This window comes from Hemicordylus capensis, chromosome 1 (genome assembly GCF_027244095.1).
Source record: "Hemicordylus capensis ecotype Gifberg chromosome 1, rHemCap1.1.pri, whole genome shotgun sequence".
Lineage (NCBI taxonomy): Eukaryota > Metazoa > Chordata > Lepidosauria > Squamata > Cordylidae > Hemicordylus > Hemicordylus capensis.
Window position 1 is genome coordinate 410,823,015 of NC_069657.1, and position 26,089 is coordinate 410,849,103.

Genomic DNA, 26,089 nt, shown 5'->3' on the forward strand with positions numbered 1-26,089 from the left:
AGAGCTGTCACATAAAAGGGGGCAAAGACTTGGTTTCTTGCTTCCCCAGAGGGCAGGACTAGACCCAACAGGCTTAAGTTACAGGAGATTAGAGTTTGGCTGAACATTATGAAAAACTTCTTAATGGCAAGACAATAAACCAAGGATCTAGGGAAATAGTGGGCTCTTCCTAACTGGAGTTCTTCAAGCAGAGGCTGGACAGCTGCATATTGGGGATATTCTAGTTCTGAATTTCCTGCATCAAGTAGATTACCTAAACACCCCTCTCTAACTCTGCAATTCTATAGTGCAGGCGTTCCAAACCTGTGATCCTCCAGAAGTTTCTCAACTACAACTCGCATCATCCTCCCCCACAATTCATCATGGCTGAGGTTGATGGGAGTTGTAGTTCAGCAACATCAGGAGGCCTACAGGCTGTGAACCGCTGCTATAGTGTCTCTACATACACATTGCTACCTTACTGTGATATGGCTTGCTATGGCCTAAAAGTATCTATCATTACATAAAATGATAGATAGTATCACAGCCTATCATCACAGCTAGCAACGGATGGACTTTTCTGTCCACAGTTCACCCATTTTCCCTTTAATTTCCAATTTCTTCCATTAAAAAATCTCTGAATTTCTTGCCCCTTCCATCATCATCAAAATATATACACATTTAAATACATATTTTTCTAAGTATTTCCTATCCAGCTAGCTGGCATGATAATGTATTTATGTATTATTTCTCCAAGAATATAAGGAATGCAGAATCAATAGAAATATCAAAATTATGTAATATCTTAACTGCTGGGGAGTGTGAGGGGGTCTGGAACCCTGAGTCACATCAAACATTTTAGGAATTCAGTGACATTCCTAATCACAACCACATACAGCATGAGTACAGCATATCATTGTTGGCACACTGCCATTTGAGTGCCAAGGGCAAGAGAAGCCATAAGCAGAGGAGACAAAAATGCCCCCGCACCCTCAGAACCATTCCAGGGGTGGACTGGCATATGGCAGTGACAAGATGCACACAGGATGCAAAGTGCTGCATCTGCAACCTGGCCCTGTCCTCCATGCTGCTCTATTTGCTGAGGCTTCACCACTGGCAAGAATCCTTCAGGGATAAGACAACTGGGATCCTTTACTTTAGAAAACAACAATTTAAAAGTACTTTCCCACAAGCTGTTGCAAATATGTTTTCCATTTCAAGTCTGTGTACACAAGAGCTTTTACGGCTTATTATTTCTGACCTTCAGCTGTGGTGAGTGACATACCTTGGAAGCTGTGCTTTAACCTGTTTCTGGCACAAGTTGTGGTACCTTTCCACTTTCAGAAATCCCTGATTCAGCATTCTCTGGCAGACCAAGTCCATTCGCTTACAAACCTATACAGAAAGAACACATTCAAAGCTTCAGATGTAGTTAAAAAGCTACAGACTCTATTAACCGCCCTTCTTTCTGGAAGGGTGGTATAAAAACTGAATAAATAATAAATAATAACCAGCTTATATAAACCATTACAAGGCTGTGTTGCAGACTTCTAATTGTGGCTAAACTTCAACTGAGAGGGAAAGACAGCACACTTTGCCCTTTCCAATCATTTATTCCAGAGTCCAAGTCATTTAAACCTTGTTGTCTCATCACCCATAATTTTAGCTGCAGTTCAAGAAAAAGCCTCAGGTCACCATTAGTTTCTTGCCTAAATCTGCCTTCAAGTAAGCCGATATTTCCAACATACAGAGCATGAATTATTTCTATCGCAGAAAGAATAGGACCGTCAAAGCTATGAGGAAACTACAAGTCATACACCCAAGTGCAAATCAAGTTATTTATACAGATTCTTCAGTGCATTTAAAACCTTTATACCATTTGTCCTCACAACAGTTCTGTGAGCAAATAAAACCTCCTAAAAATCCACCTCTCCTCATCTGTGGTGTTTTTGCAGTTTCAGAGGTACAACAGGGCAATATACACAAACACATTAAACTGAGGGAAAACAGAGACAACAAAAGAGCAAGAGACATAAGGCAAGAGACAAATGAACTGCAAATAACTTCTTTACTTTGAGGCAGGCCTGCACAACATACGGCCCGCGGGCTGATACGGCCCGTGAGGCCTTTTTTCTGGCCCACTGGGTCATTCTCCCTGCTGCGAAGCTCCATGATTTTTTTTAAAAATTCCAACTCTAGCCGCCGTGTGGCTGAGGAGCGCCTGCGTGGCTTTCCCCAGGGGTGGAGGAGCCTTTCCTTTTCCTTTGCTCCCTTTCCCACCCCCTCCCCAATCTCTGGCTCCCAGCAGGCCAGCGAGAGCGAGGCGGGTGCAAGTCTAGCGCGTGTCCCCTGCCTGGGCACATGTGCGCACACCTCTTGCCTTGCTCATTAGCTGGGGCAGCCTTGCTTCCCTTGGGCCAGGAGAAGGAGGAGGCGGCATCAGAGAAGGACAGCGAGCAGGATGGGAGCCGACAGGGTACCGGGGCCCACCTGCAGCGTTACTTGGCAAGAGGCGGCTTCCTGTTGCTCCCACCACTTCAGGAAAACCTGCCGAGCTCCCAGGACCTGCCTGGGCCGCCAGCTCTGGAGCACAGGGAAGAGAAGCTCCACAACGGAGGCTGCGCCTTTTTCCTGCTGGGGGCCCAGGGCGGGGGGGGGGGCAGCGTGGTGGCTCTCGAGGAGCCGCTGAAGACCTGCAGTTTGACCGGGGCCACCGCGGCCACCGCTCCTGCCATGTTGCCTTCACCTTCCTCCTCTTCCTCGGGGAGCCCTTCTTCGCCGGCTTCTGAGGAAGCGGAGAGCCTGGCTTCCCCAACCAGGGCTCTTCCTTGCTTGGGCTCCCCCTCTGGCCTTCATGGACATCAGCCTCAATTCCCACAACACCTTTGAGGTCAGCCGCTGCTGCAGCACCCCAGAACATTTGCAGCAGCCCAGCCACGCCACGTGTGCGGTAAGTGTTTGGCCAACAAAGGCAGAAAGGGCCAAGTTGCATTCTTGAATCCCCTGTTCTTATCTCGGAAGCAATTAGTGATTTCCTGGTTCTGAAGAAGCTCTCCGTAATGCACGCCATGTGCGGTGGGGTAGCTATTTCCAACCGTTTCTTTTAAAACTGTCTTTCTCTCTCTCAAGCCAAGCCTGCCCTTTCTATCCCCGTCTCACTTTTCTCTTTCCCTCATAAAAGTCTGTGTGGTGAAGGATCAAAGCGTAACCTTATCAAAAATTAAGAGAAAAATTTCTTTAATTTTTTCCCCTTAAAAGTGCTCCGTGTTAAGTGTGATGATTTGGCAGAGGTGGAAAGGAAGAACAATGCATTTTATTGTTATGTATTTCATACAGATTGAATTTATTTTATTAGAATTTTTAATTCAATTCATTTTATTTTAATTGAAATTACTCTTGCCCTGCCAGAACTTCAAAAGTTAAATTTTGATTAAATTCATTTTAATTAATTTCACTTTAATTTGATTTAATTAATTGATTGATTGATATTTAGTGTCACTTTGATAATCAGCACCCTAAAAATTTACCTCGGTCCCCATGAGCCATGTCACGGTCAGTTTCGGCCCACCAGGTCATTTGAGTTGTGCAGGCTTGCTTTGTGGTAAAGGTAGAATCTCCACAAGCTGAGATTTCATTAAACCCACTTTCAGGCAACCAAAAGCAAACATTTTAGAAGATGATTTGCAACACCCAATTTGGGGCCAGAAACTGGCCCAGTTACAAGATTATATACATTTTATCAGTAAGCTTTCTCAGCTTCCTAAAAATTTTTTAAGGTTTTAATCTCTGGTTTATTTTTAAATTGTTTTAAGTTTTTTGGATATGTTTTTAAGCTGTTTTATGCTGTTAACCGCCCAGACATGAAAGTTTAGGGTAGTGTACAAATTTGAGGAATTAACGAATAAGTGACTCACAAATGACTTGTACTTTCAACAGACTGCCACTAATTTATTCTTCGTATTTCTGAAGATTATGGAAATATACAACTGGGTTGAACAACTGCCTTTGTGCTTTATGAAATTCAAGTTCTGTGATTTACTACAATGACTGATAGCTGACCTTAAGAAAGTTGCTCTAATATCACAATGCTCAAAAAATGCTAGTTTACAAAAGCCAGACAAGAGATTCAACAACATGTAATTAGGGAACTTGGGGCTTGTTTTTTCCAAACAGCACTCCTCCATGTTGCATGGCAAGCTATTTTTGAGACAATTCATAGCAGTTTCTGATAGAGGAGGTAGCAAACTTTTTCTCTCTCCTTAAGACGACACCAACAAGGAAAACCAATCAATCAAGAGAACAAGGGGAAAACAGACAAGCTAAGTTTGTTAGGGCTAATCTTTTCTAGGGTTTGATTTCTGGGTGCCCAGAAGTTTGTGTTTTTGACAGAGCAGTGTGTTTGGGTGGTGAATTAGCTCCAGGTGAGCCACACAGCTTGTGGGAGGGACCACATTCTTGAGGTGCCTCAGTTTGTAAACAGCTCTTGAAAACAAGGGTCAGACCAGAGGAGGTTTGCAAACAGATATCAAAGCGGCTCATGTTTATCACAAAGGGGACACTCAACATGAGAAAGTGAGTACTACCCAATTTTCATAATTTTCTTGGAAGACAGAACTTACAACCTTTACTTAGCTGATAACTGCAGCTAAGACTTAGCTTTCAACTAGACGAGCTCTTTATATTCTAAATTTCATTTGAGGCATAAATGACCAGGCTCAAACTATCATACTTTGGTCACATTATGCAAATATCCAGCTCCCTAGAGAAGTCCATAAAGCTGGGAAAAGTTGAAGGAAAGAGAATCAGAGGATGGCCAGCAGCAAGGTGGATGTACTAGATTACGACAGCAATGAATGCACCACTGAGAGACCTTAAAGGCCAAGTTGAAGACAGATCATCATGGAGAAAATCTTATCTATGTGGTTGCCAAGAGTCAACACCGACTTGACGGCACTTAATCAATCAATCAATATATAATATAGCCAATAAAAACAGTTATAAGGTAGAATGTCAGCAGGAGAGGGGGTGCTTCCCAATGTATTGCACTGAGTGTTGCATGTATGACTATCTGCCTGTGGGGCAGAAGTCCTGGGTGTGCACTCAGTGCAAAGAGCTCCTGGCTCTCAGGGAACAAGTTCGTTCCCTTGAAGACAAGGTGGCTGACCTGGAGAAGCTCAGGGATGCAAGAGAGGTATGTGGGTGAGACCCTCAGGGAAGTAATGGAGGCACCCCACTCTCAGGCTGACAGCCCCTTTGCTGTCATGGAGAATGAAGGTCTCAGGGAAGGAGGACATCAGTCTGAGGAAGAGAGGAATGCTCCCTTAGAAGGACCACTTCCTCGAGTGATGCACCCATATTTTCTCACACAAAGGATACTCCTCTGGGGATTGGGGGCCTCCTAGTAGTGGGTGATTGAATTGTTAGGGACATAGAGAGATGGGTTTGTGGCCCGCATGTAGACCACACAGCAACTTGCCTGCCTGGTGCGAAGGTTGTGGATGTTGTACAGCATCTATATAGGCTGTTAGGCAGTACTGGGGAGGAGTCAGCTGCCGTGGTGCAAGTCGGCACCAATGATGTTAGGAAATGCAGCCATGAGGCCCTGGAAGCCAATTTTAGGCTGATAGGTAGCATATTGAACTCCAGGACCCCAGGGTAGCATTCTCTGCAATGCTTCCTGTTCTATGTGCAGGGCCAGCAAGACAGGCACAGCTGAAGGGTCTCAATGCGTGGATGAGACGGTGGTGCCAGGAGGAGGGCTTTAGATTTGTTAGGCACCGGGATACATTTTGGGGCAAGTGAAGCCTGTACAAATGGGATGGGCTCCACCTGAACCAAGATGGAACCAGACTGCAGGCACTTAAAATCAAAAAGGTTGCAGAGCCTTAATTTGACGCCTGGGAGATTGTTAACAGGAACTGGGTGGTATCAGGTTCAGCAAAAAAGAAGGGGGGGAAATCCCCTAAGATGTGAGGGTGCCAACACTTCAGATAAAGTAGAAGGGGACAGAATAGAACCAGGAGTAGGGCCAATGGTAACACATGACAGCTGGAGAGAGATCTTGGGGTCGTGGTGGACAGCTCATTGAATATGTCAACTCAGTGTGTGGCAGCTGTGAAAAAGGCAAATTCCATGCTAGGGATTCATTAGGAAGTGGAGTGAAAATAAAAATGCTAATATTATGCCTTTATACAAACATTTTGAGTACTGCGTGCAGTTCTGGTCACCGTATTTTAAGGAGGACCTTTCAGAACTGGAAAAGGTACAGAAGAGGGTAATCAAGATGATCAGGGGCCTGGAGCACCTTCCTTAAGAGGCAAGGCTACAACATCTGGGGTGTTTTACTTAGGACAGAGATGTATAAAATTGTGCATGGAGCAGAGAAAGTGAACAAAGAAGTTTTTTTCTCCCTCTCTCACAACACCAGAACCAAGGTCATCCCCTGAAATTGAAGGCTGGGAAATTTAGGACCAACAAGAGGAAGTACTTTTTTCACACAGTGCCTAATTAATTTATGGAATTCTCTTCCATGGGATGTGGTGATTGCCACCAGCTTGGATGGCTTTAAAAGCGGATTAGACAAATTCAAGGACAGGTCTATCAATGGCTACTAGTCTGGTGTCTACAGGCCACCTCCAACCTCAGAGGCAAGATACCTCTAAATACCAGTTGCAGGGGAGCAACAGCAGGAGAGAGGGCATGTCCTCACCTCTTGCTTGTGGGCTTCTCAGAGGCATCTGGTGGGCCACTGTGTAAAAAAAGGATGCTGGACTGGATGGACCGTGGGCCTGATCCAGCAGGGCTGTTCTTATGTCTAACTTAGTCTGGATCCTGCCCAAAAGTGTTTTGCTTTTACATTTATCTCATTCTTTAGTTATTTCAGCACTATGGCTCAAAATTCAATTCAAAATAGTTTCAACTTGTATGGAAGCCTCTTTTCTGGAGAAGATAGAGAAAACAAAGTAACCTAATCAGCTAATGAATCCAAATCCAAAAAAGCTTAAACATTAGCTTATTGTTAGCTGTCAGCAAACAGAATGACTGGAAATCTTTGCTCCATTCGAGTCGAAATACTGAAGGTGCATGTCAAAACCAATCCTTCTCCAAGCAAAAGATCAAAGCCCATTATCTCATGAGGAATTCTTCCAGCAATTCATCACTGAAAGGAGTATACCAACTACAAGAGTCCCACATGCTTTCAGGAATAGTATTTTTATTCACTGACTACTAAAATTAAAAAGCTACCACATGCACACAGTTCAGTAGATTAAAAAACCAGCTAGAGCAGGGGTTCCTAAACTTGTGACTACTGATGATGTTGACAACTCCCATTACCCCCAACCACACTGGCCTTTGGCTGATAGGAGCTGTATTCCATCATCATTATTATTACTTTTACATTTATATCCTGCTCTTCCTCCAAGGAGCCCAGAGCAGTGTACTACATACTTGAGTTTCTCTTTCACAACAACCCTGTGAAGTAGGTTAGGCTGAGAGAGAAGTGACTGGCCCAGAGTCACCCAGCAAGTATCATGGCTGAATGGGGATTTGAGCTCGGGTCTCCCCAGTCCTAGTCCAGCACTCTAACCACTACACCACGCTGGCTCTCATCATCATCTGAGGACCCAAGTTTGCAAATCCTTGAGTTAGAGCATTCCTAACATCTTTCATTAAAGGACCCCAGGTGGAAGGCTTGGGAAAGTCTGCTTCCTGAAAAGAGAATTGGTCACACAGGACGAGACTACACAGGTCTAAGTAGGTCTCTGGTCCGAGGATGGTCATTTATTGCATCCTTGTGATGTCCTCTCCATTTTCTTTTGGACGCTAGAATGCTAGCACAGAAATGACTTCCTACCTCAGTGATCAGCGATACAAAACTGCTGCAACACCACACCTAACAGGCACCAGTTGGGAGGCAGCTGGAGTGCTGTTTTCCATATTGGTGAGATTTTTAAAGAATGCAGAAAAACCCGAGAAGATTAAGAAGAAAGCAGAGATTATCAAAGGTTTATAATACCACACCTATCTGGTGAAACTGGTTGTGTTTATCCTACAGAAACGCTAACAATACACAGCAGTACCAGAAAGATTCGGGAGAAATCCCGAGGAGACAAGCAAGTTTTCTGCAAGCAGGAACGAAGCCTTTGGCTCCATTCTGCTATCTACAACCGAGGAAAAACATCAAGTACTCAAAAGGCTTCTGCAGAGTAAACCAACTGTACTGTTACAAAGAGTGAAACTGTACAAATATGCCCCAAGTTGTGTAAGCAACTAGTCTGGTGAGAGCAACTGTGGAATTCCAATCACCAGTTCTCTCAAAGAGAGCAGCAAGCTTCTCAGAAAGGCAGCAGGGAAAGCACATTAGCTATTGTGAAGTTCTGTGCTCTTGAGCAGCTCTTGCTGAGATCACTGGGGGATGGTACACAAATTAATGGGCAGTTCTACTGGAACTTTCCATTGCGTAATCATAACATACTGGAAAGACATGTATAAGTACACACACCCCTTAATATTATTTTTTTCTGAAGTTCAAGAAAAGAAAGGGGGGCAGTACCAAAAATGGACTGTTGGGGGAAGGCAGGGAGGAGCTGTTAAGTGCAGAAAATATTTTTAATACAAAACCCCAGTGCATTTTAAGCATGTGTTTTTTAATCAGGAAAAAAAGAATAAAGAATTACAGTGTTCCAAAGATACTGATAGCTTTACCTATTGTCTGTACAGATTTATTTACCCCTTTCCTAATTTTTCCTGAAGTAGCAAACCGGATAGTTCTGAGACTGGTTACATCATCGATCTGAAGACGTATGCACTAGTACAAGAGACTGCAGTATCTAAAGGGGCTTTGCATGAGCAGAAGGCACTTCTGCTAACACAAGGCACACCCAATTTCTGCCGATTCCTTCCACTGCCCCCCACTCACCACACCCTATCCTGGCTGACATAGAACAAAGGAGCACTTGTACACCACTGTACCTGAAAATATGTTCCCGAGAGCTGTGCAGCCCTCAAAACATATTTTTTAGTGGCATAGGGGCCTTCCTGGGGAAGGGAAAGTCATCACAAATTGACCCTTCCCCAGTGCAGTTAGTTGGCAAGTGCTATGAGCCTGCTCCTCTCACTGTACCAGTCCTTCCTTGATCAGCCACTGTTCTGGAGGGCCCCCAGGAGTGGATGTTCAAGGGGCATAAAGGAAGGAGGAGAGCCCAAGAGGAGACTCACTTGGATACAACCCAAATAATTTAGAATCTTAATTCGATTTAGATCTTTATGTATCAATGTAGTATGCTTTATAACACACAATGCTTTCTGCCAAATATGTACTGTATCATCTCAGTTGTCTCCAAATCTCTAATTAAGTGAAGCTGCAATGTGCCATCCCAAATCTAACCCACATAAACCAGAGGGAGGCAGAAAGCCAGCTATACGTGAATGTCACAAACCAACCTCCAGCAGAATCTTTTTCTGCTGCTACTGCAAGGTTAAAAATATTTTTATTAGGTTATTTAGGACATTCAGGTATCAAGAAATGTAATGCTACTGATACTACCTATGAAGTTTGGCATTTCCCCCCTCCTGCACATCTATAATGCCTGGCTCCCACAAATTTACTTTGGCACTCAGAAACTTTTTCCAGTCTTGCTGGCTTGCCCCCAAATACACAGCTCAGCAGCACAGCCAAAAGCAGTTAAGCCGATTTCTCAAGTACAGGAGAGTCTTATCAAGATACTTCTAAGAGTGCCTTGCCATAGCCACACTGCTGTTATTGGTACAATTTCCTCAGGACAAGTCCCCAGGACATGTGGAGGAATGGTTGAGAGACCTGGGTATGTTTAGCCTGAAGAAAAGAAGACAGAGGAGATATGATAGCCATCTTCAAATATCTGAGGGAGCGGATATTGTTCTCTGTTGCTCTGGAAAGCAGAATTAGAATCAATGTGTTCAAGTTACAAGGAAGCAGATTTAGGCAGACATCAGGAAGAAGTTCCTAACTGTAAAAACTGCTCAACGGTGGAACAGTCTATCTCATGCAGTGATGGGCTCTACTACAACTATTTAGTATTATTTATTATCGTCTTTCAAACAGAGGCTGGACAGCCCTTGGTCAGAGATGGTGTAGCAGTTCCCTGCACTAAGCAGTGAGTTGGACTAGAAGACCCCCAAGACTCCTTTCAGGTGGGAAGGGATCTTGAAGGGACATCTACTGAGGAGACTTGGTCTTGTGGGAACAAGAATGAATTCTCCCCATTGCTAAGAAGGATCCACCCTGGTTTGCATTTGAATGAGACTACATGTGTGAGTACTGTAAGAGATTCCCCTTAGGGGATGAGGCTGCTTTGGGAAGAGCACCTGCATGCAGAAGGCTCCGAGTTCCCTCCCTAGCATCTCCAGATAGGACTGAAAGAGATTCCTATCTGCAACCTTGAAGAAACTGCTGCCAGTCTGTATAGACAATACTGAGCTAGATGGACCAATAGTCTGACTCGGTAGAAGGCAGCTTCCTATGTTTCTAACACTAAAATCCGATGCTTCTAAGATATAAGCTGGAAATCCATAGCTTCCAGGCTGCAAAAATGGTCAAGGATAACTAAAGATGACAGCTACTCCTTCCTCCCCATCCTATCAGGGGGAAAAGATGTATTGGAATGACAAGATATCACTAAGTAATCATGCAAACTCATCTACCCTCCCTACCTCAAAATGTAAGCAGAATTCCTTGGGCACATTTCAGTAGCAAGTCATAGGAGTAGGCTGACCTCTAGTGACAAAGCTGAGTACTGCAACCACAGCAAAAGTCCAGCTTGGAGAAAAACAATACTGATCTGTATTGAGACATGCCAAATGTTATTGTTTATAAAGCACCATCAGCATGCATAGCACCACTTCACATAGCACAAAAGGACAGATCCCTGCCCTAAGTCAATGCAGGGGAGGCAGGGGACAGGAAAGGAGATGGAGTTGAGGTAAAATATGTATTCATAAATGTATTATTTTACTTTATTAAAAAAAATTAAAATAGAAGTGAACAAACAGGCACCCAAGTTAGCAGACTGGTACCCAACATTGCAGGAAGGAAACTGAAGCAAACTGAAGGTCACCAAAAAGCTCTTTCCGAAGTGGGTAGATAAGTAACAAGATGGCAGATGCACTGAATGTAAATACATGTAAAGTGGTACTGTATATGTTGAGACAAAAAACGTTTGCTAGAGTCCAGGGACACAATTTTGTGGGTGGGGCAAGATTCACAGTAAAGCTCCAAAGCCCAGACTTGGATGTACTCAAGAATACATTGCCCAATCAAGAAGTATGCTTCAAGACTATTTGTTGTGTTCAGCCAATAACATATTACTCATAAGAGATAATCACATGTGGTCCAAAGGCATGATCTCCCAAAACAGCACCCTTGCTAAAGTCAACTAGGAAAGAGATTTTGGGGTCACAGCCAAAAGCTCACTGAAGATGAGATCCTTGTGCTGCAGCTGCAGGAAGGGGGGGGAGCAGAGTTGACATTTATTAGGAACAATGCTAAAAATAAAACAGAAGGGATCATAAAGCGGTTCTAGAAATCTGTGGTGCACCCACATTTGGAATAATATGTGTACAGGCAAACCTAGTTATCAGTGGATCCATGATCTGCCGTTTCGTGTATCTGTGGTCAGGTGAATGATACCTGGCCTTGACATTCACGAGGGGTAACGGCACGCAAAGGGATAAGACTCACTTTTCTGCAGTTTTGGGGGTGGCTGGAAATAACCCCGGAGGTCATTTCCAGCTGCCATTTTAAGAAACTGAGCCATTTTGTGGCTCTTTCGCAAAAAGAACCCCCCAACACACACACGATTTTTCAGTTTTAGGGAACATTTTGCAGGTTTGGGGAGACCTCAAATGAGACCCCCAGAGGAGACCCCGTGGAGCATAGTACAGTAATTACAAGGAGATCCTGCGGAGCAGGAATCTGTACTGGGACCGGTGCTTTTTCATTTATTCATAAATGATCTAGAAGCAGGGGTAAGCAGCAAGGTGGCCAAATTTGCAGATGATACCAAACTCTTCCGGGTAGTGAAATCCCAAACGGATTGTGAGCAGCTCCAAAAGGATCTCTCCAAACTGGGGGAGTGGACAACAAAATGGCAAATGAGGTTCAATGTTCGGCAAATGAGGTTCAATGTTAGCAAGTGTAAAGTGATGCACATTGGGACAAGTATATGCTGATGGGATCCGAGCTGTCGGTGACGGACCAGGAGAGGGATCTTGGGGTTGTGGTGGACAGCTCGTTGAAAGTGTCGACTCAATGTGCAGCAGCTGTGAAAAAGGCTAATTCCATGCTAGTGATCATTAGAAAGGGGATTGAAAATAAAACGGCTAACATTATAATGCCCTTATACAAAACTATGGTGCAACCACACTTGGAGTACTGCGTACAATTCTGGTCACCACATCTTAAAAAGGACATTGTTGAACTGGAGAAGGTACAGAAGAGGGCAACCAAGATGATCAGGGGCCTAGAGCACCTTTCTTATGAGGCAAGACTACAACACCTGGGGCTTTTTAGTTTAGAAAAGACGACTGTGGGGAGACATGATAGAGGTCTATAAAATCATGCATGGTGTGGAGAAAGTGGAGAGAGAGAGATTCTTTTCCCTCTCACACAACACTAGAACCAGGGGTCACTCCATGAAATTAATTGCCAGGAGGTCTAGAACCAACAAATGGAAGTACTTTTTCACACAACGCGTGATCCACTTGTGGAACTCTGCCACAGGATGTGGTGACAGCCAACAACCTGGATGGCTTTAAGAGGGGTTTGGATGACTTCATGGAGAAGAGGTCTATCAATGGCTACTAGTCGGAGGGCTGTGGGCCACCTCCAGCATCAAGGGCAGGGTGCCTCTGAGTACCAGTTGCAGGGGAGTAATGGCAGGAGAGAGGGCATGCCCTCAACTCCTGTCTGTGGCTTCCAGCGGCATCTGGTGGGCCACTGTGAGAAACAGGATGCTGGACTAGATGGGCCTTGGGCCTGATCCAGCAGGGCTGTTCTTATGTTAGCACAGTACAGTAATTACTTTTAGGGTTTTTCACATTTTTTTGATGTGTTCCAGGATCCCAGTCCCATTTTCCATAGGCACAATGCCTTTTTACTCACGGTAGTAGGTGAGGAATGGAACCTAGCGAGTAATGATGTATCTCTCTGATTCTGGTTGGCAAAAATGTGAAACCCAAGATGCTGAGAAAACAGTTGTATTACTCTCCAAGAAGTGCCATTCTGAGCTGTAGTTCTATCTCAGAGGCAGCTGCAGAATTAAACACTAAATCCATCATATTCCAAAAATCAATAGTGAATTTTCTTATAATATAAGAATCATCATCTTCAAAATGCATAAAAGCCTAAATACAAATATATATTTTATGGAATAATGCTAGTATAATATTGGATCAAACTGCTGTAGCAAATTCAACTATTTGTTGTGGCCCAAACAAATAGTTGTGACACAAGATGTGGTGACAGTCAACAGCCTGGATGGCTTTGAGAGAGTATTAGATAACTTCATGGAGGTCTGATCTATCAATGGCTACTAGTCATGGAGGGCTATAGGCCACCTCCAGCCTCAGTGGCAAGATGCCTCTGAATACCAGTTGCAGGGAAGAAACAGCAGGAGAGAGGGCATGCCTTCAGCTCCGCAGTTCCTGCCCTTGGGCTTCCCAGAGGCATCTGGTGAGCCACTGCCTTGGGCCTGATCCAGCAGGGCTAGTCTTATGTTAAGTGGAGATGTGCAATTCGATTTCCACTGAATTGGGGGCGATTCGTGGATTTGACATCAAATTGAATCACCCCTCAAATGACAGGGCTGATTTGAGGTTGCATTGAATCAGCCCTGATTGAGCACAAATTGATGTGTGTGATTTGAGCAGCCATCTTGGTGGGCTTTCCCCCCTTGCTGGTTGGTTTTATGGCATTGGCTTTCAATTGGCTTGATGTCTCCTTGCTTCTTGTTTGGCTTGTTCTCATAGAAATTAAATGCTGGCATAGGCAACTGTGCCCCCATTGGCTAGTGGGAGAGAGAAGGGAACACCAAAATGTATAGTCAAAGGGACTTGGAGGCTGAGAGAGAGAGACCTTATGAAGAAGAGAATACATCAGGAGTCAGACAGGTCTGATTTAGTGGTTTTCTTTTCTCAGCACTCAGTATATGCTGTGGTACCTACTATAACTGTTTTGCTGGATCTCAGATTGACAAAGGCAGAACTTGGGTGCCTGCCTGCCTGCTTTGAGTTGTGGTTTTGGTTTGATATGTTTGAGAGATGGTGTTGTGGTGAGAAATGGACAGTGGCAGTTCAGCTGTGTGTGTGTGTGTGTGTGTGTGTGTGTGTGTGTGTGTAATTGCTTGGTGATTGCTGTGATGAGCTCCATGCCTAGTCTTGGATAGTGATGTGCCCGGACCGGTCCGGAGGCCATTCTACAGGCCTCTGGACCAGTCCAGACATGGGCGGTTCAGGGTTTGGATGGATTGGGGTGGGGGGTTCCTTTAAGGGTGGGGGAGGGTTTACTTACCCCTCCCGCCCCTTTCCCCCCTCCGGCACACGTATTCTCGTTAGTAATCGGGGTGGCAGGATACCTCCCTACCGCCCCTTTCTCCACTTGGCTGCAAAAGGCTTCAAGAAGCCTTTTGCATATGCGCACATCACACGCACTTCCCATCTCTGCGACGTGCGCACGCGCAAAAGGCTTCTTGAAGCCTTTTGCAGCCAAACGAGTAAAGGGGCGGCAGGGAGGTATCCTGCCACCCCGATTACTAACGAGAATATGCGCGCCGGAGAGGGGAAAGCGGTGGGAGGGGTAAGTAAACCCTCCCCCACCCTTAAAGGAACCCCCCACCCCAGTGCCGGACTGCAGCTCCACAGTTCCGTGCACACCCCTAGTCTTGGACTAACTTGTGCTTCACTCTCTGCTCTGCAATTTGCTTTCTGCATTACAAGGTGTACTCACTCAGTCAAAATGTGGCCAAAAGAGAATAACTGACCCATAATCCACTGCCAGCTATAGTGCCTGCACTGCAGTAGCATCATTAGCACAAGTGGCTCTCTCACACACAATTATGACTCCATCCTCAGCTGCCACAGCACAGTAACACCCTTAGCAGCCAGCAAGCATAGCCATAAGTTCAACTACAGCAACGTCTTCAGCCACATTTTGACTGAGCAAGTACATAGTAACATAGGAAGCTGCCATATAGTGAATCAGACCATTGGTCAATCTAGTTCAGTATTGTCTACACAGACTGGCAGTGGCTTCTCCAAGGTTGCAGGCAGGACGTTCTCTCAGCCCTATCTTGAAGAAGCCAGGGAGGGAACTTGGAACCTAGATGCTCTTCCCAGAGCGGCTCCATCCCCTGAGGGGAATATCTTACAGTGCTCACACTTCTAGTCTCCCCTTCATATGCAACCAGGGCAGACCGTGCTTAGCTAAGGGGACAAGTCATGCTTGCTACCACAAGAAAGCAGATTGCAGAGCAGAGTGTGAAGAACAAAATTAGTCCAAGGTCAGACATGAAGCTCATCACAGCAATCACCAAAAAAATATTACATTTAACTGTTTCTGCTTCCCTGTGAAGAAAAGTTGAAGCAGTAGTGTTTTGTTGCTTAAGTGGAGGGGGTGGATTAACTGGAGGGGTATGTGAATGGTACTCAGAGAGTAACTAAAGAAAATATTCACTTTCTGAAAATGCAGAAGTCTTAGAACTTATGACGCTGCCTTACATAGAGTCAGACCGGTGGTCAATCTAGACCAGTATTGCTAATACCAGGGGTTTTCAACCTTTAAAAAAAGTACAACCCTGCCCTTCTGTCTCAAAGTTCAGGTACCACATATAAAGTAAAAGTAAAGTGTGCCGTCAAGTCGATTTCGACTCCTGGCACCCACAGAGCCCTGTGGTTTTCTTGGGTAGAATACAGGAGGGGTTTACCATTGCCTCCTCCCACACAGTCTGAGATGATGCCTTTCAGCATCTTCCTATATCGCTGCTGCCCGATATAGGCATTTCCCATAGTCTGGGAAACATACCAGCGAGGATTCGAACCGGCAACCTTCTGCTTGTTAGTCAAGCATTTCCCTGCTGCACCACATAAAAGTGGCCAAAAATCATGACCCCCCAGAAGTAAATCTTGCCAAAGCTTGTGGGAAATAAAATACAAGCTAGATGAATCTGCCCTGGAATTGGGCCAACCCCCCACTCCAAAATCCCTTAACTCTGTGCTACGGCTTGCTTCCTCCTCCCTACATCCTCTGTAGTCTCACAGCCAGGGCTACACAGCATACCCCTGACCTTATTCCACCTCTCCACATGACTGGCTGGCTGCTAAAGTTCAGCTACTTCCACTCTCAGCCTAAGAGACTCAGCAGAAAAGGGCAATGCCAACTAGGGATGTGCATGGAACCACGGTCGGATTGTCCAGGAGTGGCAGGCTTGGCACTTTAAGGGCAGGGGGAGGGTGCACTTACCCCTCCCGCCTCATTTCCCCCGCCGGCATCATTTATTTCCAGAAACCTTTGGGGAGGCAGCATACCTCCCTGCCGCCCCATTGCCCTCATCAGCCAGAAGTACCGTGCATGCATGTGCCCATTGCGTAGGCACACCCGTCTGCCGTGCACGCACACAACGGGCGCATGGCCTCCGAACCGATTCGTGCACATCCCTAATGCCAACACTGAACAACAGTCAGCATTTCCCTCACTGCTGATGGAGGGGTGGATGGAGCCTGAACACAGAGCCAGTCAATCACATTTGAGGGAGAAAGCATGGGATGCTGCCTGACACTCCTCCAACTGTGCAGCATACAAAGGTATCAGGGAGGCAAGAGGTCTGTGTACCCCCCTATGAAGCTTCAAAGTATCCTAGTGATTTGGGTACCTCTGATTGAAAGCCCCTGGTCTACACCGATTGGTAGCAGCAATCCAAGGCTTCAGGCAGGATTATTTACTAGCCCTACTGGGAACCTTTGGCATGTAAAACAAATGCTCTACTACTGAGCTATGGTCCATCAAATGAAACTAGTCGGGTACAATTCAACAAGAAAGCACTTCTTCATGCAATGCATAATCTACTTATGGAGCTTATTGCTAGAGGAGGTTATGATGGCCACTGGCAAATACCAATGTTTAAGAAGCTGAATTTATGAAAGACAGGTATTTGTTGATATCTACAAACTGAATCTCTATAGTCAGAGGTAATGCACATCTAATTGCCAGGTAAGGCAAACATCCACAAAGCAGTAGCCAGCCAACTGCTTAAGTCCGAGTGCCACATAGCCCCGGAGCCAATGCAACAAAACACATTTTTATGCTGTGGTTGTAGCTCGCTTTCTTCCTCCGGATGAGCCCCTGGTGGCGCAGTGGTAAAACTGCCACCCTGTAACCAGAAGGTTGCAAGTTCGATCCTGACCAGGGGCTCAAGGTTGACTCAGCCTTCCATCCTTCCGAGGTCGGTAAAATGAGTACCCAGAATGTTGGGGGCAATATGCTAAATCATTGTAAACCGCTTAGAGAGCTCCGGCTATAAAGCGGTATATAAATGTAAGTGCTATTGCTATTGCTAATGCATTTAAGCTTTGCCCTGACATATCTTCTCACTCCTGATTGACTCTCCTCTTTTATTTTCTCTCTCTTCTTCCAGACTGAAAGCCTAAAGGCAGGGCCAGATTCACTCTAAATTTATGTAAGGCTCCTAGTGGTTTCAGGAAAGGTATACATGCAAGTTGTTCAAATCCCAGAAAAAGATTCTCATTGTCTCTTGATAGTCAGTAGTTGTACCAGAACAGCATAATACTGCTGCCAAGTGGTATAAAGACTGTCAGGACTACTACTTCTGGCCACCAGTATTAAATTTAGGTTGCCACTGGCATTGTACTTATGGACTCCTACAAGAAACACTTGTTTACTAATACTAAAAACTAAAGAGCTATCCCTTTATCTACCATGCTTTGCCATGACCAGTTAGCACTGTGTCTTCTGCACTTTGAAAGATATCAAAATCTGACAACCTATATAGGAGTACTGGACTAACATTTGCCTGTTCTGTTTTGCAAAATTCATTCTGAAGTTTTCACTGTTGTTTTGCACTTGATGCCTGAATACCTTCAAAAAGTACCTTTAAAAAACCTACTTTTTTCCTTAATACTTTTGTATTACGTTACTAAGGATGAAACATCTTATGGTTCTATTCTGCCTTAAAATGTTATTTGTTTTAAATGATGTTTCTTTTTGTTTTTTAAACTAGTTGTACACCACTCAGAGCCTCTGGATGGGGCAGTTTAATGTAATAAATAAAGCCCTCCTGAGATCCCACAGATAATTATTGGCTGGTTTCAAACCTCCCTTTTGGGGGGCAAGGAGTTAGAGCGTGTAGTGGAAACGCTAAGATTCCCAGAGGAAACTCGTTATCTAGGCCCATTTCAACCCAGCTTCTGATCTGGAGCTCAAACAGCCCTGGTTGCTCTAGTTCAGGGGCAGGCACTAGGTAGCTCAGGTTCTAATGGTAGCTCCCAAGCTTATCTGACAGAGTGCTCCGGGCATTTGAGTTTGCTTCTCTCTACTTTTCCTTCCAGCCAATACTGCAAATTGAATTGGCTGGCCCAGTGAAGGCAAGGCTGAGCTATTTTTAATCTCTCTCCAAACGTTTAGAGCTGGTTTTAGTTTCCCTTTCATTAATCTCTTCCCTTACTCCTTCAGTCCTACAGCAAAATTCCCCATTAAATCAGGAGAATGTTAAAATCTCCTGTCACTGTAATTTTTTGTAAAAATTGCTATTTTGTGACGTGCTCTACCTCAAGTCAACATTCTGTGACTGACTCCACCTCCCCTAGCCACGACTGTGTGCGGGATGGTAGCTCCCAAAGTTCTGATAAAAACAACGTAGATTCCCAAATCCTTTAAGTCTGCCCATCCCTGCCCTAGTTGATGACTTCCACTGGATAGAGAGAAGCATCCATATTGGTTCTGCTGGACCTCTTAATGGCTTTTAATACCATTCTGTGATGGGCTACATGAAGGCCAACAACTTGAAATTAAATCCTCCACATCTTCTTTGATACTACTGGTGCTGAATAGAAAACCGTGTTTGGAAGTATCTTTATCTATTGTGAGCTTTCAAAGCAGTCCCGAAACTCAAAAAAATGTAAGACTACCTAGTATTATCCAAGTGTTGTCATGTCTTAGAACTGACATGTGGCAAACCTGGCCCTCCAGCTGATGATGAACTTCAGCTCCCATCATCCTCAGACACAATGAACTGTAGCTAGGGATGAAGGGAACTATAGTTCATCAACAGCTGGAGGGCCTGGTTTGCCCGCCCCAACCTAGAAAAAAGCTTTATTAACAGGATACTGCTAAGAGCCCATGTGATGAGTAGCTTTCTTTTTTAATGTGCCTCTTCACTTCTTCCATTTGTTAAGTAATCCTATAGTTGCCAATTTATTTATTTTAAAATTTATATACTGCCTTTCATTAAAATAATCACTTTTTCCTCCATCTACAGAAAAATAAGAGATAGAATAACTGCATTAGTCTTCATACTTAAGAAATATTCTAGTCAAGCAACCATCCAGTACCTGAGACCACCATTTCAGAAGAGAAATGTGTAATTTCTAGGATCCAAAAGGATACTTTAGACATGCCCACCACATGGGACAGGTCCAGTGAGGGTTTTTTTGTTGTTGTTGCTTTAAACAGCACACCCTCATTTCATATCACAAACTGCTCTGGAAGCTGTCCTGACTTCAAAAGGAATGCGCCGCATGGCATGGAGGATGTTCAAACCACAGAAGTCCGAAGAACTTTTAGGCATGTGAAGCTAATTGCACAGTTCTACCAATAACTATAAAGTGAAGAACAAGAGATTGCTGTTAAAAAGGCATCTTAAAGACATAGGAATGCTATAATTTTTTAAAGGTATGTTTTCACAAAAGCAAATGAAAAGGAGGCTGGTTTGGTACAAAAGGGTAATTATGATCAGTTTTTGTTACTTTGTATTCAACTGCTTAATGAATCCACTGCCATACAGGCTGTTGTAGAATATTAAAATGGAAACCAGAACTCTAAACAGGAAACACAAAACACCTGCTGCCATCCTACCATTAATTCATTCACCTGATGAGAAGCTGCTTGAAACATGTAATATAGCAGTTTACCTACAATTTCATATCTACTTGTTTAGACTCTTATTTTTCAGCCTGCCTTTTAACCAATGACTTGCTCTGCTTGCAGTTCTTTATATCTGCATGTGTTTCAGCAGTACCAGATGGAAAATTGCAACATGCATGTTATGCTTTAATGATAGGAGAATAATCCTTAAATCTTCTAAGCCTTGATAGAAAATGGGAACCCAAAATCATTCTCTCAACTCAATCTTTGCAACTGCCTGATCCAACAAGGCAGAAAATTGTCACGAGGGCAAAATCATGGCCAGCGTCAGAACTGCATCGTTCAACGTGCATATGCAGACACCAGCACACTGATTTCCAGCACACTTCAGAAATAGCAAGCGTGGGGAAATGGTCAATGCAAGCATTATCATGTGCTCCATCTGCAGAATCCATTTTCTCTTGAAATGGAATAGCTGTGCTCCAAAAGTACATGTAAAGAATGTCATGATGTCCCTACAGAACCCTTTTCACCATCTCAACTAGGCAGGTTACAGGACAGGATTGCACTTAGCCCAGTAGCTCTAAGCACATAAAGAAAAGGCCACATAAGGGCATTTTTTCTGGTAGTGCTTAAGATTCTGCATATTTGGGGGTTGTTGTTTTTAAAAATTGACTTCTTATTGCATTGATTCCTTTTACTTTATCTTTATGCTTCTGTATAATGCTTTGAGGTCCCTTTTGGGGTGGGTAAGTGGCCTATACATTCGAACATGAATTAATAAATACATGAATATATGGCATGGGGCCACATCTTCGCTCCAACAAATGAACGAGGACAGCAGAAATGTTTGGCAAGGAAGCAAACTGGATGTCTGTAGCCAGCTAATTACAGTTATAATCTGTAGAGAGTTTATTCAGATCTATACTAAATACCATGAAGAGTGGACTGTACATTATTATATCTACTCAGAAGTTCTGCTGCTGGGAGAAACCTTACCAGTAAACTTCACGTCAACTGCTATGCATAGGGATAATGGGTAGAGTGTGTTTGGTTGCTTAGCTACACCGGTTTGACGACTGCAGTACATAAATGCTTATATTAGCTGATCAAAAGAGAGAGGGTTTGGCATATGCTTTGCAAAATCAACTAGAGGTCCACTGTAACTGTCTTATAATGCTTTAAGTTTACTCAACCTAATTTTAAATGTCACAGTGATTAAGTAACCAACGCAACAGCCCTTTTGAAAACTTTCTTTTAAAGAGTGAATTGAACACCCAGCTACACCAATTTCAATAATAATATTTAAGGTAACTAAGTCTGCACTATCTGCACCTACCCAAAAGTAAGCCCAAGAACAGAACTGAGTAAATAACATGCATAGGATCAGGCTATGCATTAGATAACACTTCCCTCCCACTATAAGAGTTTATGACAGAAAAATGAACACATATGCATATTGCTTCTTCTAGCCCAGTGTTCTAACCAGGAGGCAAAATGATGTTTTGGGGTGTGTGGAAAGAAGGACAGATACATGTATATTGGCAAACATCATTAAGGGATGCAATGCTGTTTGATACAGAGGATATAAAATTGAAGCGTGGAAATATCCCTTGATAGCTGGTCAAATTTCTACAAAGTTAATGAATTTATTATCATGATCCTAGGATATAACACAATAATAAGAAAAATAAAGCAAACGTTAGGTGTTGTACAGAAACCAGTATACTATCATAAGAAGCTAACTCACTCAGGCATGAGGAAAAAGACAATTTTTTTTTATAACAGCCAACTGTATAGTTCTCCACATAAAAGTATTTCAATATTTCAGATGCCAAAGCAAAGATCACACTGTTAAGGCAAAGCACACCTAGTGAGATTCTTTACATGCATGGGAATATATTAACATTAGTTAATAACACTTTGTACCAGAGTAGATTAAACATTATTGCCCTCATCATGAACAGACTTCATATTAAATATACAGGAGCACACAACAGTTCAGAGATACTGCAAAATATATCTCCAAACATATCTTGGTTTTGCTTTAAATAAATGCTGGCAATGTTCTAGCTTTCATGCCACAGCTAACTTAATTATATGGCTGGACATAAGTACACAGACACAAGTTTAGGGAGAATTAGAAAACCCTTCAACTATTATATTTCTTCTACTTTATTCTTGAACTCTAAGTAACTGGCTGCATTCAGTCATGCTCTTTTATCAGAAAACCACTTCAGTATGTGCAGTAAAAAGATGCTCCTGTTAACTCCATACCCCACATTTAAGATTCCAGCCCTTTGATATATCAATGGATGCGATAAATTACTAAACAGCACTCCACAGGAATTTTTAGACACTCACGCACACTCAGGCTCAAAGCATTATCTTTGTGTTGTTGAGAAAATTAACTGTATATAAGAAATCTAATCAGAGGGGCAGACCTAGAGATCAAGAGAGAGAACATGAGCTCAAATGGAAACAGGCCACGGATACTAAAAATACAGGAAGAATTGGGAGAAAGGTGGTGAAATAGGAAAATGACAAACATTTTCCCTAAAATAAAGGAAAAGGAGAGATAATGTGAAAAAAGAGGGGTTTAAACCCATTTCCTGCAAAGGTGATTGATAACACACACGACTCGAGGGCAACACGTGGATCTCAACCCTTCAGCCTTCTTGCAAACCTTGGATTCCGCTCCCCTGGGGGGTGGGGGAAACAGGACTTTACTGAAAGCGAAGGAGGGAAACAGATTCCAGAGGTCACCCGGCCCGACCACGACTTCCAGCGTTTACCGGCTCCAGGCCACCTCCAGTCAAGCGGGCGGACCAGTGACATGATGACCCAGAGAGAGAATGGAGGGATTCGGGGGACAATCCAGCCCCCGGTTCGAAGGGGAAATACTGAGCACCCCAGGAACGGGGCGGGGGAGGCAGCCAGCTCGGCGGGACAAGCCGATGGATGCGTGCCACTTTCCCGCGGTGTCCTCCCAACCCCGATCTCCCCCCTCCCTTCCTCCCCCGCCCCCGGCCGCCGCGACCCGGCCCCTCACCAGGCGGAGCTGGCTGGTCTCGTCGTAGGACAGGAATCCGAGGATGCCCTCGATGGCCACAATGGGCAGCCCCACCAGCGTGTTGCTCTGCGGGAGCTGCTCCAGCGGCTGGGCTTCCCCCCGGGGCTGCGGCTGCGGCGGGGGCGAGAGCCGTGCCGGGTCCATGGCGCCTCCTTCCCCCTCCGACAGGAGCCGCTCAGCCGCTGCCACCGTCGCCATCTTGGGGCCTGTCCCCTTCCTCGGCTCCGGGAGGGGGCACTTCCTGCGCCAACGGCGCTCCCGCCTCCTTCGCAGCCGCCGCCGCCGACACTCTTAAAGACACAGGCGCCTCGCGCGCAGGCAGGCTCCCCCCGTCTCCGAGTGTCAGTCTCAGAGGGAGCGGCGATTCGGCGAAGTTCTTTGGCGTGGTGGGGTGGCGGCTCAGTCAGCTCCCTACTTAAGAAGCGAGGTGCCATCAGGCGCGGGGCGCTGCTGCTCGCTCGGGAAACCCTTGGTCCGCGCTCCACCTACTTAGGAGCCTGCTCACACACATCCACGGATATATAGCGCCTTACTTGAATCCTCCCTGCATGCACACGTCACCCCTTCTTGCTCACTTGGGGACTGGCACTCCCGTCGTGACTGTGTGAACTGCCTCTGTTGGAAAGACTTGTGCCTGAGGAGGCGATATTAAAGTTTTATTCCGTAGTGGTATATCAAGTGTGGTAGCTCATGCATCCCCCTAATAACTTCTTTTCCAAACTAAAAAGCCCCAGATGCTGTAGCCTACCTTACCTCATAAGGAAGGTACTTCAGGCCGTGGTGACTGTGCCACATAGGAAGTGCATAGTACTGTACACAAATTCTTTGTGATATTACACATATAATGCTGTGAATGAGTGTTGCCTCAGAAATGTGAGCTATGATCAGCATTTGTATTACCCTTACATCTATAGCAACCAGTTAAGCCAGAAAAGTTTGATTTATTGAAGGTTTCTTCTGTTGAAGGTTTCTGGTTAACTACAGGTGAAACTCGGAAAATTAGAATATCGTGCAAAAGTCCATTAATTTCAGTAATGCAAATTAAAAGGTGAAACTGATATATGAGACAGACGCATTACATGCAAAGCGAGATAAGTCAAGCCTTAATTTGTTATAATTGTGATGATCATGGCGTACAGCTCATGAAAACCCCAAATCCACAATCCCAGAAAATTAGAATATTACATGGAACCAAGAAGACAAGGATTGAAGAATAGAACAATATCGGACCTCTGAAAAGTATACAGTGTACTGTGCTTGATTGGCCAGCAAACTCGCCTGACCTGACCCCATAGAGAATCTATGGGGCATTGCCAAGAGAAGGATGAGAGACATGAGACCAAACAATGCAGAAGAGCTGAAGGCCGCTAATGAAGCATCCTGGTCTTCCATAATACCTCATCAGTGCCACAGGCTGATAGCATCCATGCCACGCCGCATTGAGGCAGTAATTGCTGCAAAAGGGGCCCAAACCAAGTACTGAATACATATGCATGCTTATACTTTTCAGAGGTCCGATATTGTTCTATTCTTGGATTTGGGGTTTTCATGAGCTGTACGCCATGATCATCACAATTATAACAAATTAAGGCTTGACTTATCTCGCTTTGCATGTAATGCGTCTGTCTCATATATCAGTTTCACCTTTTAATTTGCATTACTGAAATTAATGGACTTTTGCACGATATTCTAATTTTCTGAGTTTCACCTGTAGTTTTTAGAATGATTATGTGACTAAGTCCTAAATTCTGATACTTAAGTTCTGTCACTCATAGTATGGTAAGTATGTGTGAGGTACTGGGTCACTCACCTGTTATTTAGGTTTGTTATCTCTATGTACTATATTCTAGTTTTATTTAAAACATAAAATAACAGGTAGATTCAGTCATTAAAATTAGGCAGACCTTCTTCCCTGGGCCACAGTACTCATTAATTCCAGGCCATTAATAGGAACTGGACTTTACTCACTGCGATATACTGCCTCTTTAAGAAGGAAGACAATCTAAACAGGCCTAAGGGTGAGTCAGAGGAACCAGTTTAATTATTTGCAGCAGAAATCTGCACAAGTGGTTGAGTCTAAGATCTCCTCAGAAGCATGAAAAGCCCTAGGCCCATGTGGCCCAGTAATGAAAGTATTTGTTATTTCTGCTATCCTCATTTTTCTGCCTTGATTTTTTCCCCTTGAGTTGCAAGCAATAAATAGTTGAGTTATTGGGAGCAATCTGGTGTATGCTCTTCTTGCATAGTCAATACTCACAAGTATTTCTACAGGACTTCACTGTTGTTGTTTTGTTGTTGTTTGTTGTTAGGCCAAGGGTGGCCAACCAAATTATTGTGGCTAGGGATCAGTGTTCTCTCTATTTTTTTTCATCTGTGTGCGGAATGAGTTTTGTTCTGGGTGGCAGTATCAAGGCAGTGTGTTATAACGGTATTTGTGTTATATCACCTTTGTGCTTATTAAAGAGACTTTTAGTTTGGAAAAGTCTGTCATTGTTGACCTTGAACTTTAAAGGTCAGGTCCTCAGTTGTGATAAGAGAGTGGAGTACGTTGCAGGGTTATTATAACATTGTCTGAATTATTTGTCCCGAGAGTCAAACTGTACAAAGTTCAATGGGGCTTACTCCCAAGTCCATAGAACTTTAGATTTGGTGGCTTAGGACCTTCCTGCACCTGAGAGGTTGTTTTAGTCTCTTCTGTTGCAATAACTCTACAATTGCAAAACTGCATACAGTCGAAACTCTCAGGGCCACACTCCCTATTGTTCAGGAAGGTGAGGCAATTTACTTCCAGTTGGATCTGCCTGGAAATGTCTGTAACCAGCTCATGAATTGCTTGTACTTCCAGTACCTTTGTGATAGATGATCTGGAGATTGGTACAAAATGCAGCATCAAGAAAGCACTTCCT

General features: G+C 44.2%; 1 protein-coding gene across 1 annotated transcript in view; it reads right to left on the reverse strand.

Annotated features, from left to right (window-relative positions):
• The window catches only part of FBXO28 (F-box protein 28), a 34,538-nt gene extending 10,834 nt beyond the window's left edge, over positions 1-23,704 (reverse strand). The window contains exons 1-2 of the mRNA XM_053308228.1: positions 23,163-23,704; positions 1,265-1,374 (exon numbers count right to left, since the gene is read on the reverse strand). Coding sequence (XP_053164203.1) covers positions 1,265-1,374; positions 23,163-23,381 — 329 coding nt within the window. The 5' untranslated portion in view covers positions 23,382-23,704. The remainder of the gene's footprint in view (positions 1-1,264; positions 1,375-23,162) is intronic.
• Between the last annotated feature and the right edge of the window lie 2,385 nt (positions 23,705-26,089).